This window comes from Uranotaenia lowii, chromosome 2, assembly GCF_029784155.1.
Source record: "Uranotaenia lowii strain MFRU-FL chromosome 2, ASM2978415v1, whole genome shotgun sequence".
NCBI classification, from domain to species: domain Eukaryota; kingdom Metazoa; phylum Arthropoda; class Insecta; order Diptera; family Culicidae; genus Uranotaenia; species Uranotaenia lowii.
This window is the reverse complement of record NC_073692.1, coordinates 289,514,226-289,529,735: the sequence shown is the minus strand read 5'-3', so window position 1 is coordinate 289,529,735 and position 15,510 is coordinate 289,514,226. Positions and strand designations below refer to the sequence as shown.

Genomic DNA, 15,510 nt, shown 5'->3' with positions numbered 1-15,510 from the left:
GAGCAAAGTTATTCAAATATTCATGCATCAGTTTTCAAATCATAACAGTGCTACTATTCAAGTTCATGCAACCTGAAAAACGTGGCATCAAGAGGACTTGCATACAACTTTATCAAAACGCGCGCTGTTTTAAGCTCCTGGCCCAGTCATGGAGTATAAGATTGCATAAAATATCTTTGCTTGTCCACAAGTTGGTGTGGAGAAAACTTGAATGAAAAATATTGTATCAATTCAAATTTGTTGCAAACATCTGTAAATAACCTAACTGCTATTAATCCAATTTGAATATTTATTACATCAAAAGAAAGGTAATAAAAAGGGCTAGCTTATCAAAAAAGGCTTTTGTAAAAAATATTTTTTTCTGATTTACTGCAGATTTTTTGCTTTCAACATGTGAGTAAAATTTTTATACAAGTTGGTAAATTATGATTTTTTAAATTTTTTCGGTTTGTTTTGAACGATTATCTAAAACAGATCCATAAATATGCTAATAATATCAACCACCTTGCATCTTAAAACTATCGTTTTATATTAACAGGGACTTGCTAGAACTCTCATAAAACAAATTTCAAGAGAAATGGACTTCTTTCACAAAAACTCATTGCGCATAACAGAGATTAGTTCAATTGATCTCAAATTTGGCAGAAATACTTAAAAATGCATGAGAAACAACCCATATGAGTCCGGCTGTGATCTGCGAAAAAAGTTGAAAAGTAAACTAGTCTTTTATCCTCCTTTACACAGTAAACTTTTCGAAATAATCTTGTTTTGGTTGAAAAACACAAGTGGTACTTTTTTTATTTCGCACTCTTTTTTCATATTTTTGGTACTCAACGCCAATTGTAACGTCCAATGTTTATGTGATCAGGGAAATCCAAGAATGCTATCGGCGTAATGTCGAGATTCAAAAAACGAATGCAAAAAATTAAACAAATAACTTTTAATGTGGCATTGACTTTATTTCAAATATTAACTATTCAATTCTCTGGGAGTAGGTTAATTCTCCTATTAACTCCACTATTACAACGCAATTTTGTTCTTGCATGTGTAAGCATAATATGAAAAACCTAATATTTTTTTCTGATAACTTTCTCACAATCTTCCAGACGATGCGGTTGACGTCACCTCTGAACCGGTAGAGCAAGATCTTCCCCTATCCTCCTCGTCATCTTCGTCAGCTTCATCATCCTCATCGGCATCGTCATCTTCATCTTCCGCTCCCGGTGGACCTGGAATGATCGGTGCCGGACTCCTAAACGGTGCCAACGGATTCAAGGCTGGCCAGATGGAGGTGGAACTCGGTGGCTCCGTTACGCTCCAGTGTCCTCAGGGTGAGTGGAAAAGGATATTTGAAATTCAATTAAGTTCCAGCGGGAGCTGAAGTTTTTCTTTCGGAACTAATAATCAAATCATTCAACACGCTTGTTTAATCTGTATTATGAAATTTCGGAGGTCTGAATGCAGCAACGTTCGTTGTATCGAATTGTTTTCCTAACTTTTAACTTCGATTATTTTAGGAAGGATTTTTTTTTCATCTAGCTTCGCTTACAGGCATCCAAAAAACTTATTTTCATAAGAACTTTTGCTATCTAGTTGAATTAATCTACATGCATTTTCGGATCCGTATCGCTTAGCCGCCGGTGAAAAGCTAACGAGTGTGAGTTTTTAGTTCAGCTTCTTGTTCCAGACTTTGGTGCTTGTTCGTCTATTTTAACAGAATCAAGGTTTGAGATGAAGTCAAGCAGGGTTTTCGAGGAAACTGAACGAAACTTTTAACAATCTAATGAAGTTCACTTTCGGTGTAAGGGAACGAACAAGTTGCATCCTGCGCTTTGAATTTATTATAATTCCACCTGAATTTTTGGATTATTTTTTCGAATTTTAAAATGGTTGAAAACATACCGCAAGGCTAACAGTCTGTGCTGTCTAGCTTTTATTGATTACCAATGTTCTGGCAGGTTGAACTTTTTCAACTCGTGAGCCTTATGTTACCATGGTCGAAAAAGTTTAGGTCAACCCATGTTTAACACACAATTGGCTTCGTTCCAGTTGTGCGAATTGCTGCAACAACATCGCAAAAAAAACACAATCCACCTCAAAATACACGGTGACCGATTTTGCAAACTGCCAGAACCCTGCTAAAGTTGAAGTTCTCGGTACCTGCAAAACATAGGAGCACAAATGGGCTCTCTCCAGACGATCTAGCAAATCGTGGCGCAGTTCCAGCGATAGGAAAAAATCGTCTACAGCCCAGCAAAGAGCGCAGAAATTCAACCATTCGAGATGGGCTGATGGGGCACGAGAGTTATTTCATTGTTTCTGAAGTGCAATAACATTCCCATAATTGCCCCCATACATCATACCGAGGAACTGCAGCAGCAGCCAGTCAGCATTGGCCAAGTCCATGTTTTTTCCAGCGTTTTAATTTCGCTCCACTCGAACGGAAACGATTGGCGCGAGAAATGGAACGAACAAACGAATGTGGCCGAAATCGATCCACCTTAAAGGAATACCAGATCCACAAAACGTCGAACTTCGTGTTGATACGTGTAATTGATATTTTTTCTGTAATCTTGACAGACACGAATTAGACCCATTTTCAATACACTTGTAAGACCATTGAAGTTCACATCAAAGTTACTTTAAACAAAATCTGTGCTGTTACACACGACGAAAATCCGGACAGTTCCGGACAGGATTGATACTTTTTTCAACAAAATCGATCTTGTTCTCCTTATACCACTTAACGACATCCCCCGACTTACGAGCAAATTTATCTGCGAAAACAAACTTGAATCTACCCGTAACATTCCCTTTACGCTTCGCAAGGTAAAATTCGTTACCGGGTATTTGGCCAAAATCCATTTTGACGTAAGTTTCGTCGTCCATCAAAATGCATCTGTTGTACTCGGTCAACACTTTCTCGTACAACTTTTTTTTCAGCGTCCTGTTGGGGTGTTTGCTTGCATGATACGACCGCAAGCCTTCTCGCAAACAAATTCGTCGAGCTGTGCTGTGGTTCGTCTTGAACTTTTTCGCCAAATCACGCAAGGAGATTCCAGGATTATTGTGAACTGATCGAGTTACCTCTGCTCGCTTCGCTTCCGGTCATATGTTCCACTTTTACGCCTGGTTTGTTTTGCTCGATCCACCGTAAGGGTCTCCCGGTAACGTTGCAGCACCGAATTTACAGTCGATTTTGGATATTTCAGGAATTTTGCGATCTTTACCCCTGACCACTTCGGTTTCTCTACGTGAGTGTGCTGAATTTTCTCTTGCCTTTCGCGTTCCATCGACGATAACTTTTGACTGACTGCTTCAATCTTGATGAAATTTTCACCACTAAGTAAACAAACCATCTGGATCAAAACACTGTCAATAGATTCGCGATGTTACAACAAGGGGCGCTGCAGTAGATGAAAAGATGCGACCAGATTCAATGTGAAACAGACTTAAGCTTTAACCTTTATCTGTCAATTGAAGTAAACAATGCAATCAGCTATTTTTCAGCTTGTCAAACGAATAGCTGATTTCTTATTGTTAACAAGTTTTTTGGCAACCTCTGGCCTCTGAATAACAACAACATTGAGCATGTTCAATGACCGTGCAGTATCTAAATGTGTTTAACGCCGAAATCTAATGCAAGTGGAAAGATATGTGCCACAATAATGTTTTTTCAGGTTTTTTTTCGATATTAGTTTCTATTGTATAAACGCATTTTAAACTGAAAAAGTGGAATTTCCACTGAAAACGAATATTTACTTTGAGTAAAAAGATATTTTTATTTAAAAAAATCATTGAACAAATCCAATCTTCACAGTTCAAAATAAAAATCGACTGTGATATAATGATTTTTAAAACAAAAATCATCAAAAAAGCGGACCAACGCCTGTCTCAGAAAATACCTTGGGTCCAGGGCTAGAAGCGACCATGCGGTAAAAAAGTAGGGCAAAATAATTACTTTGAAGTGAAATTAGGGTAAAATTAGTGATCAGATCAAAACGAAAACTAACTAAAAAATGACGTTAAAAACTAAAATAAAACGCTTTAAAGACAATTCTGATAATTGAAAAACGTTTTTTGGAAGGCTGTTGCCTCACTTGTAATAAAGCAATATGTTGGACAAAAGAGGAACATTTTAAATGAGCTTAGATAATTGAAGAAAAGCCATCGCAGAAGCCTTAAGTTCCAAAGAAACAATGGGAGGGAACCAAAAGATCGTACTGTAAAGACTAGGACAACTTAGCCCGACAAGTTCAAAGAATTTACTTGAAATTGAGTTAAGATTTACATTTATAGAAATTTCATTTCATGAAAGAGTCATGAAATTAAAAATTGGGAGGACCTCATGAAAAAGTAACAAAACAATGATAGAGGTTTGAAAAAAGATAAAGGACATAATGTTGACAGAAGATTGACAATGACTTAAAGAAGCTTAGCGAAAAAATTGACTTAAGATGATAATAACACAAAAAAGGCTAAATAGTTTTACGAGACTAATCTTCAAGGTAGAATATAATTTTTCAAATTTAAACTAACTTAAAGAGAAAAAATATTCATAAATGATTTAACACGACAATTTCTTTAAAAAATTAACATCTACCAATCTTTCAAATGATTCGAAAATGTCTGAAATAAGGGAACTTAGAAATGAAATATCTAATATTTTCGATTCAATTGAGTCACTTTTCACAAGTTTACCTTCCATTTAATACAACCAAGAGCATTGAAAGCATGGAATGTTTCCTGCCATGTGATCTAGTGCACTGTACAGATTTTGATTGATTTTTTTTTTTAAATTAAGTTGAGAATTATTTTTAACAAATTCAAGCTTTAAAAGTCTTTTGGGGGTTCTCGTTCATGTTGTTCGGTGATGTTTAAAAGTCATAACACTTCAAATCTTGGTTAAACATGTTGTAATAGTGTCACATCAGGATATTTTTTTTCTTGACACGAATTCCAAAACGTTGGTAAAAAGTGTCACAAATAAACAAAAAATCTAAATATTTTTAGGTGAAAAACTATTCTTGTTTAAATTCTAATTGTCATCCATATAATGTTTAAGTGTAAGCGATATGTCAAAGCAAAACAAAACAATAATTTTCCTTACTGAATCCGAGCCATTCTCTCAATTTGGGTCATGTGAATTACCCACAGGACTCGAAAGGAATGGAAAGGAACCCGTCGAATAATAAACGAATAACCTAATAATAAAATAATGAGTACATACTAACGTTTTTAACATATTTAATGAGCAGAAAAAGTTTAAAAAATAAGCTCAGTTGTAAGGAAATTATATACAAAATAGTGACTTTAGGGACCAAATTTCAAAAAAGTAACTTCTGAGTGACCAGCCTGAAAAAAGTGACAAAGTTACTAAAAAGTGACCAACTTCTAGTCGGGTGGTCTTTTAGCCTAATGGCGAACGTCTTTGGCTTATAAGTCAGAGGTCCAGGGATCGAATCCCGCCCCCCTAAAATCTAGGTTAAGGAAATTTCGTAAGTCCACGAATGTTGAAAAGAATACTAATACCACGAAATGTAACAATGTAACGAAAATTGTAAACTCTACTGAGTAGAAAAGAATGCAGAATATTTCTACAGAGTATAAAAGATTGTGAACACTACGGAGTATAAACAGATACGCTGGTCATAAAGGGTGATACGGTCAAAATTTGGTCAATATCAACTTGACGTAATTCTTTCAATTTTGCATTTAAAAAACCTGACACCCCTCATTTCGAAGGTGTGTGTGTGGGTAAAATATTGCTCCTATTTTGATTTTGGAATTCACTTTTCAGTTGTCAAAATGCCGTCCAAGGAAGAAGAGCAGCGTATCAAAATTTTGCTCGCACATCGCGAAAATCCGAGCTACTCGCACGCAAAGCTGGCAAAATCGCTAAAAGTTGCCAAATCAACCGTTGCAAATGTAATTGAAGTGTTTGGGGAACGTTTGTCGACAGCCAGGAAGTCTGGATCGGGAGGAAATCGAAAACCGAAAGCCGCTGAGACGACAAGGAGAGTTGCCGGTAGTTTCAAGCAAAACCCTAACCTCTCTCTCCGAGATGCCGCAAATAAGCGTGGTGTATCGTCTACAACCGTGCATCGAGCCAAAAAACGAGCCGGACTATCGACTTACAAGAAGGTAGTGACTCCAAATCGCGATGATAAACAAAATACGACGGCCAAAGCGCGATCCCGGAGGCTGTACACGACGATGATGACGAAGTTCGACTGTGTGGTAATGGACGACGAAACCTACATCAAAGCCGACTACAAGCAGCTTCTGGGACAGGAGTTTTATACGGCAAAAGGAAGGGGAAAGGTAGCAGATATTTTCAAGCACATGAAACTGTCAAAGTTCGCGAAGAAATATCTGGTTTGGCAAACCATCTGTACCTGTGACTTGAAAAGCAGCATTTTCATAGCTTCCGGGACTGTCAACCAAGAAATTGAGTGTTAGAATAAAAAGCTGCTGCCTTTCCTGAAGAAACACGGTCGTGTCGTTCTGTTTTGGCCGGATTTGGCATCTTGCCAGTACGATAAAAAGGCCATGGAGTGGTACGCCGCCAACAACGTGCAGGTGGTTCCCAAGGACAAGAACCCTCCCAACATGCCAGAGCTCCGCCCAATTGAGAAATACTGGGCTATTTATTTATTTTTATTTATATAGTATTCCGTCTCACGACATAACTTGACGAATATAATTCCTAAAATTATCTCGGTCCATGGCTACCGTTCTCCAATTCCTCGGAAACCCCACGTTCGCCAGATCACGCTCCACTTGGTCTAACCACCTCGCTCGTTGCGCCCCCGCTCGTCTTGTTCCTACCGGATTCGTAGCGAACACCTGTTTTGCAGGACAGTCGTCCGGCATTCTCGCAACATGTCCCGCCCAGCGTATCCGGCCAGCTTTCACCACTTTCTGGATACTGGGTTCGCCGTAGAGCCGCGCGAGCTCGTGGTTTATCCTTCGCCTCCACACTCCGTTCTCTTGTACGCCGCCAAAGATGGTTCTTAATACTCGTCGCTCGAATACTCCGAGTGTACGCAGGTTCTCCTCGAGCAATATCCATGTCTCGTGCCCGTAGAGAGCAACCGGTCTAATGAGCGTCGTATACAGGTTACACTTCGTGCGAGGGCTAAGTCTTCTCGACCGCAGTTGCTTGTGGAGCTCATAGTAGGCACGACTTCCGCTGATAATTCGCCTCCGGATCTCACGGCTGGTGTCATTGTCTGCGGTCACCAGTGAGCCGAGATAGACAAAGTCTTCGACTATCTCCAGCTCGTCGCCGCCGATCGTGACCTTGTTATTACTGGACAAGCGGGTTCGGTCAGTCTCGGATCCGCAGGCCAGCATGTACTTCGTCTTGGACGTATTAATCATCAACCCAATCCTTCCTGCTTCGCGTTTCAATTTGCGGTAGATGTCCTCCACCGCCGCAGATGATCTTCCGACTATATCAATGTCATCGGAAAAGCAGATAAGTTGACTTAATCTGTTGAAAATCGTGCCCCGCATTTCGCCCACCGCTTGTCGAATAACACCTTCTAGCGCCACGTTGAACATCATGCAGGATAGACCATCACCTTGTCGAAGCCCCCTGCGCGATTCGAATGAACTCGACAATTCACCCGAGATCCGCACACAGCACTGCGTTCCATCCATCGTCGCCTTGATCAGTCTGATCAGCTTCCCGGAAAAGCCGTTCTCGTCCATGATTTTCCATAGCTCGTTACGGTCGATCGTGTCGTATGCGGCTTTGAAGTCGATGAATAGATGGTGCGTAGGGACTTGGTGTTCCCGGCATTTTTGGAGGATTTGCCGTAATGTGAATATCTACCCCCCCAAGCGGAACCTAAAGAAGACCAAAAAAACTGTTAAGGACGAGCAGCAGTTCAAGGCAAACTGGCTTTCTCCGGCGAAGAAGGTGGACAAGGTGGCTCTACAAAATCTGATGGCAGGGGTTAAGCGTAAGGCCCAGCAATTCGGATTTGGAAAAGCGGAAGCCCAACTGAATATTTTTCCTAAATTTTATACTAATTAAACTTGAAAAAGAAATTTAATTTGATTTTTTTGAATAAATGATTTCACCGATTTACACGCGTTTTTCCTTGACCAAATTTTGACCGTATCACCCTTTAAGATACAGGTACACAAGTTTCTGCATTTTCTCTGACAGCCAGGCCGCTTTTCGAGCACTAAGTACGTTCAAATGTTACTCCAAGCTAGTATGGGAGTGTATTGTTGCACTTAGAAACCTGGCCACAAGGAACAGAATATTTTTACTCTGGGTACCAGGCCACTGCGGTATCCTAGTGAACGAAGAAGCAGCCCAACTAGCTAGGGGAGGATTTCAGGGACTGTTGTTTGGACCTGAACCTTTCTGCGGAGTATCGAAGGGTGCCTTGACTATGGACTTAATAACTGGGAAAGCACCACTGTTGTTACCTATTGGAAAACAGCGGAGCAACTCAGGCAAAAAGATTTATTGAACCAAGCGCACGCCTCTCCTAAAACTTGTTGAACTTAAGTAAGCACGAGTTTAGTACTTACACAGGTCTTTTGACCGGACATTGTCCAACAAAACAGCAACTCAAAAGGATAAACATTATTCAAAACAAAGACTGTAGATTCTACAGGTTCGAAAAAGAAACTGCAGAGCACTCTCCCCTACATGAAATAAAAATGTAGATTGCTAATTTTGAAGTAAAATGACTTAATTGAATCAATGTTTGGCATGATTCGCCTATGAATTTTCTGAAAATAGCATCACGAATAACACAAGACAAAAAAATTCACATTTTCTCGAGGTGCAAGGAATCTCAGAACTGATTTTGACTTGTTCAGGGGCGCTGAATCTTAATATTCAATTAGGTTTTTTTTTGTCAGAACTAGATTCCGAGATAACTTGAAAAATAAGTAAACTTTAACATTAATTCTTTAATTTGAGTACTTTTTTGATAAAACTGTAAAATACAAATACTTATTGACTTAATGATCAACTTTCCCAAAGATCGTGAATTATTATAAAAAAGTTATGGAAATTTTCTTTTTGTTATTTTTTTTTCAGAACGTGCAAAAACAGAAATTTTGAGGTTTCAATAAAGTTGGTGAATGAATTCAAATCTTCAATATATAATATTCGATGACTTTCTTTAACGATTTCAGAAGAAGTTGTAATTTTATTTTTTGGAATTTCTATACATTTCAGTCCTCCAGACCCGAATGACCTCCCAAGGTTAAAAGGTCTTTAATAAATATTAATATTATACATTTTAGAATTCAATTTTGTGGAGGCGTTGTTTCTCTGATACAAAAATATCTTGGTAATATCTAAGTCCTTGATTGAATGAAGGGTAGTAAACTGATCGAAAATCAGCTTCTATTTTAATGTAGGTTTATTGGCTTATCAGTTACGAAAAATCGATTTTACCTAAAACTGATCAATTAAAAAATTTCCACACGCCATATTACTGTAGAAAATATTAGAAAAACTTGTTTTGATATCTCATACTTTTTCATTCTTCTTGATTTACTTCTATGGTCATGATATGAGGAATTTTTCAATTATTTTCTCTATAACATTAATTTTATAATTATGTAATTGCAATAAAAAAACACTTTTCCATAAATCAGCCTAAAGTTAGCCTCCCTCGCTCACGAAACGAAAAAAAAAAAACACTTGATGGCAATTCGTTCTCTTCTTCTTCTCTTTTCCATCTTTCGCCGTTCGCCGTTCGCCGTCCGCAGGATCGCTCGGCTGCTGGTCCCACCTGGATCCGATAACGGCTCGGCTCAAGGGCCTGGGCGTCGGCATTTCCACCCCGACCGGTCAGTTCTCGCTCAAGGACGTCGTCTACCAGGACGCCGGGACGTACAAATGCGTCGGCCAGAGCTCGACCAATCGCAAAAAGCTGGAAGTGCTGCAGACCGTCTCGATTGCCGTTAAGGGTAAGTGTGTTTACAACAAGTTTTTTTGCTCGTTTCCTACTTGTTATGAGTTTTTTTGCTCATTGTTTCAGCAATTCATATCCTCTAACTACTGTTACTAGGCAAAGTTAATAAAAAGATCTTCAAGGTATCGGAATTTTACACACATGTGTGTCTTTTTGGTTCGAAACCAATAATATTTAATCTCATTTTAAATTACCTCGCGGCGAACCTCTTCTCTAAGCATATACGTATTTTTCAAACAAATTATCAGGAGGAACAGTTTTGTTGTTCCTATAGTATTAATTTTTTAGTTGACGGCATCGAGTTAAATTCGCTGCTAGATTCTGCGGCAGAAAATGTCCATTGTACACCGATCAATGGTGCTTATAATGCCCCAATGGGAGTTCTCATTATGCCCCTACAGTGACTAATTTTCAGCTTTTGGCAAAAAATTCTAAAATGCATTTTATTATCTTATTTTGATCGCCGCTGGGATATATTCTTATCTAAGTTTGTGGCATATCGGCAAATTGAAAATCTAATTAGAGAGCAATTATGATAGACATGAAAATTGATAGGTGGAAAGGTCAAAGCTAGAGCGCTTTGGGTAGAAGAAACGAATAGATGGTGAAACTGTGAGCTTAGGGCATTGTTTTTATCGACAGCATGAAACTACTTGTGTGATTCTTTACCGCGCACCTGCTGGCTGTTTGTAGTAAGTGACGAAGAAGCCACATTGCTACCCACAACCAGCCCAGATGGGTCGAACACATGATATTGCGTCCGACCGGCCCGGTCGGACGCAATATCATGTGTTCGACCCATCTGGGCTGGTTGTGGGTAGCAATGTGGCTTCTTCGTCACTTACTACAAACAGCCAGCAGGTGCGCGGTAAAGAATCACACAAGTAGTTTCATGCTGTCGATAAAAACAATGCCCTAAGCTCACAGTTTCACCATCTATTCGTTTCTTCTACCCAAAGCGCTCTAGCTTTGACCTTTCCACCTATCAATTTTCATGTCTATCATAATTGCTCTCTAATTAGATTTTCAATTTGCCGATATGCCACAAACTTAGATAAGAAAATGCATTTTAAACGTTTTTATCCTCTTTTTCAAGTTTCAGTCGATCAAGAAAAGGGCTTTTTTAGTATATGAACATGAAACAATAATGTTACTTACATATTATAGCCGTTATCTATGGCAGCATCATCAATATGTAGAAATCAATATGAAGATTCATTTCATTCCAAAGCCTCTACCACTTTTTAATTGAGACGAATTTTTGGCTCCTATACAAAACTATTATAAAACACGCTATAATCCGTACAACTTTGAAAATATTTTCGTGAAATTGGATTTAAAACATAGTTTGAGACTTTCAGAAAAATATTGATCTTAAAAAAATATACCATTTTCTTGAATGAGAGAGGACTCTCATGCAAAATGCATGATTTTCACAGTTAAATCGATAGCTCTAAGATACTTTTATGGAATAAGATTTCCTTCAATTCTTTCAAGTGTCAATGATTTTTTTGTGTATTTATTTCAAAATTTTTCCATCGTGAGATTCCTGTAACTCAATAGCCTTTACTTCACACCTGAACATACTCCAAATATTCATGTAACACCACTGTGAGACACCCTCAAAATGTTCGTCTGGCGCTTCATTCGAGTCGAACTTCATTTTCTCCCTTTCCATTACCGATAATTAAGTTTCGACATTTGCCTGCAGGGCTTTCGACGACGTTGTTCATGCAGGCAGGCTAGCAGAGAAACCTAGCTGACTGACTCACAAGAAATTCCCCCCATTCGTCTGCGAGAATTCGATTGCGATTCAATAGGAGCTCCCATCATCCGCCCTGCCGGGACATTCTATTCGCCAAATGCATTGACTCGAAATTTAAATTTCCATACACCTCCACAGGGCGCCCCACGGTAATTGGAAGGAATCGGCTCCAAACCTCCAGGCTACCAGAGCCAGCCCCCATCCTAGACAGGGTCCGGAAGTCCTCGCCGGAAGTACGAAAGTTGCTCTACACCAGACAGAAGTCTCTCTGTTCGAGTTGGTGTTGTGTGTTATGTAGTTTGCCCAATTCGACTCAGTCGTGCCGTGTCGATGCCACTTGGCTCTGTCGATCGGAAGCAAATTTATTTGTCCCTCCGGCAATGTTATGGGCCATACGGGAGCCCTGAAAATTTAAATCCCTGGCTCTTTGCTCCAGCAGAGGAAATTTTTTGGAAAACGATGCTGAAATTAAAATACTTCGGGTAGATTTCAATCATAATTGAAATCTTATTCAGTTTCATGATTTTATAATATTTTGTTTTTCTTCACTGAATTGAACTACTTTTAAAGATTTTGAAACAAATTTACAAAATTTGTTATGATGTCAATGTAACATTGAGAGTAAAGGGATGGAAGCATTTCACGCGTCTGGGATTTCTTCGTCCTAAGCCTGGATAAAAAGCGGGAAGCTGCCTATTTCCTGTTCAAGAAAAATGCAAAACGTATCTGCATTTCAATAGCTGTCTTTCGAACTAACCGAGAAAATACATATTCTTACAGTTTTTTTTCCATCCACTCTTGAATCACATTATACTTTGAAGCGTTGTACGATTCAAGACTTGGTTTGGATGTTTTCGATGAGAAATGAAATTGAAAAAAAATATTATGAGTTATTTTTGTCTCATAAATAAAAAAATAGAATTTTAAACTAACTTTATTTTTCAAGCAGGTATAAACCTACGTAAGTTTATCGAATCACTTTTCAGAGCTTCTTAACCATTTTACTGATCACCTAATTCTACATTTTGTAAGATTTTGTTACTTCTGAATCTTTACAATACTCACAATTTCTCAGAAATTTTCCATTGCAGCGATCAATTTTACAAAACGCGCCTCAGAAACGTAGGACTTCTATTGGCAGTAAACTTTTTTTAGTTCTTTGACCATTGTGGCCATTATTAAAAATCAAATTTATTTATTCGCTAAAAATGACAGTTTTGTGTTACGATTACATGAAACTTAAGTTTAACGAAATCCTATATCGTTTTGGAATTTCACATTTACATTTACATTTACATTTACATTTACATTTACATTTACATTTACATTTACATTTACATTTACATTTACATTTACATTTACATTTACATTTACATTTACATTTACATTTACATTTACATTTACATTTACATTTACATTTACATTTACATTTACATTTACATTTACATTTACATTTACATTTACATTTACATTTACATTTACATTTACATTTACATTTACATTTACATTTACATTTACATTTACATTTACATTTACATTTACATTTACATTTACATTTACATTTACATTTACATTTACATTTACATTTACATTTACATTTACATTTACATTTACATTTACATTTACATTTACATTTACATTTACATTTACATTTACATTTACATTTACATTTACATTTACATTTACATTTACATTTACATTTACATTTACATTTACATTTACATTTACATTTACATTTACATTTACATTTACATTTACATTTACATTTACATTTACATTTACATTTACATTTACATTTACATTTACATTTACATTTACATTTACATTTACATTTACATTTACATTTACATTTACATTTACATTTACATTTACATTTACATTTACATTTACATTTACATTTACATTTACATTTACATTTACATTTACATTTACATTTACATTTACATTTACATTTACATTTACATTTACATTTACATTTACATTTACATTTACATTTACATTTACATTTACATTTACATTTACATTTACATTTACATTTACATTTACATTTACATTTACATTTACATTTACATTTACATTTACATTTACATTTACATTTACATTTACATTTACATTTACATTTACATTTACATTTACATTTACATTTACATTTACATTTACATTTACATTTACATTTACATTTACATTTACATTTACATTTACATTTACATTTACATTTACATTTACATTTACATTTACATTTACATTTACATTTACATTTACATTTACATTTACATTTACATTTACATTTACATTTACATTTACATTTACATTTACATTTACATTTACATTTACATTTACATTTACATTTACATTTACATTTACATTTACATTTACATTTACATTTACATTTACATTTACATTTACATTTACATTTACATTTACATTTACATTTACATTTACATTTACATTTACATTTACATTTACATTTACATTTACATTTACATTTACATTTACATTTACATTTACATTTACATTTACATTTACATTTACATTTACATTTACATTTACATTTACATTTACATTTACATTTACATTTACATTTACATTTACATTTACATTTACATTTACCATTTACATTTACATTTACATTTACATTTACATTTACATTTACATTTACATTTACATTTACATTTACATTTACATTTACATTTACATTTACATTTACATTTACATTTACATTTACATTTACATTTACATTTACATTTACATTTACATTTACATTTACATTTACATTTACATTTACATTTACATTTACATTTACATTTACATTTACATTTACATTTACATTTACATTTACATTTACATTTACATTTACATTTACATTTACATTTACATTTACATTTACATTTACATTTACATTTACATTTACATTTACATTTACATTTACATTTACATTTACATTTACATTTACATTTACATTTACATTTACATTTACATTTACATTTACATTTACATTTACATTTACATTTACATTTTACATTTACATTTACATTTACATTTACATTTACATTTACATTTACATTTACATTTACATTTACATTTACATTTACATTTACATTTACATTTACATTTACATTTACATTTACATTTACATTTACATTTACATTTACATTTACATTTACATTTACATTTACATTTACATTTACATTTACATTTACATTTACATTTACATTTACATTTACATTTACATTTACATTTACATTTACATTACATTTACATTTACATTTACATTTACATTTACATTTTACATTTACATTTACATTTGCATTTACATTTACATTTACATTTACATTTACATTTACATTTACATTTACATTTACATTTACATTTACATTTACATTTACATTTACATTTACATTTACATTTACATTTACATTTACATTTACATTTACATTTACATTTACATTTACATTTACATTTACATTTACATTTACATTTACATTTACATTTACATTTACATTTACATTTACATTTACATTTACATTTACATTTACATTTACATTTACATTTACATTTACATTTACATTTACATTTACATTTACATTTACATTTACATTTACATTTACATTTACATTTACATTTACATTTACATTTACATTTACATTTACATTTACATTTACATTTACATTTACATTTACATTTACATTTACATTTACATTTTTTTTCAATTCCATAAATATATGGGCTTTTTGGTCATTTTGAGTCATTTTTAATATTTTGGGTCATGTTTTAGACCCATTTAGA

General features: G+C 35.1%; 1 protein-coding gene across 3 annotated transcripts in view; it reads left to right on the top strand.

The window, feature by feature from the left end:
- LOC129746341 (uncharacterized) overlaps window positions 1–15,510 on the top strand; it is a 583,019-nt gene that overhangs the window by 413,194 nt on the left and 154,315 nt on the right. For all 3 annotated transcript variants that reach the window (XM_055739955.1, XM_055739954.1, XM_055739953.1), the window contains exons 8-9: window positions 1,107–1,331; window positions 9,754–9,954. In XM_055739955.1, the coding sequence (XP_055595930.1) occupies window positions 1,107–1,331; window positions 9,754–9,954 (426 nt within the window). The remainder of the gene's footprint in view (window positions 1–1,106; window positions 1,332–9,753; window positions 9,955–15,510) is intronic.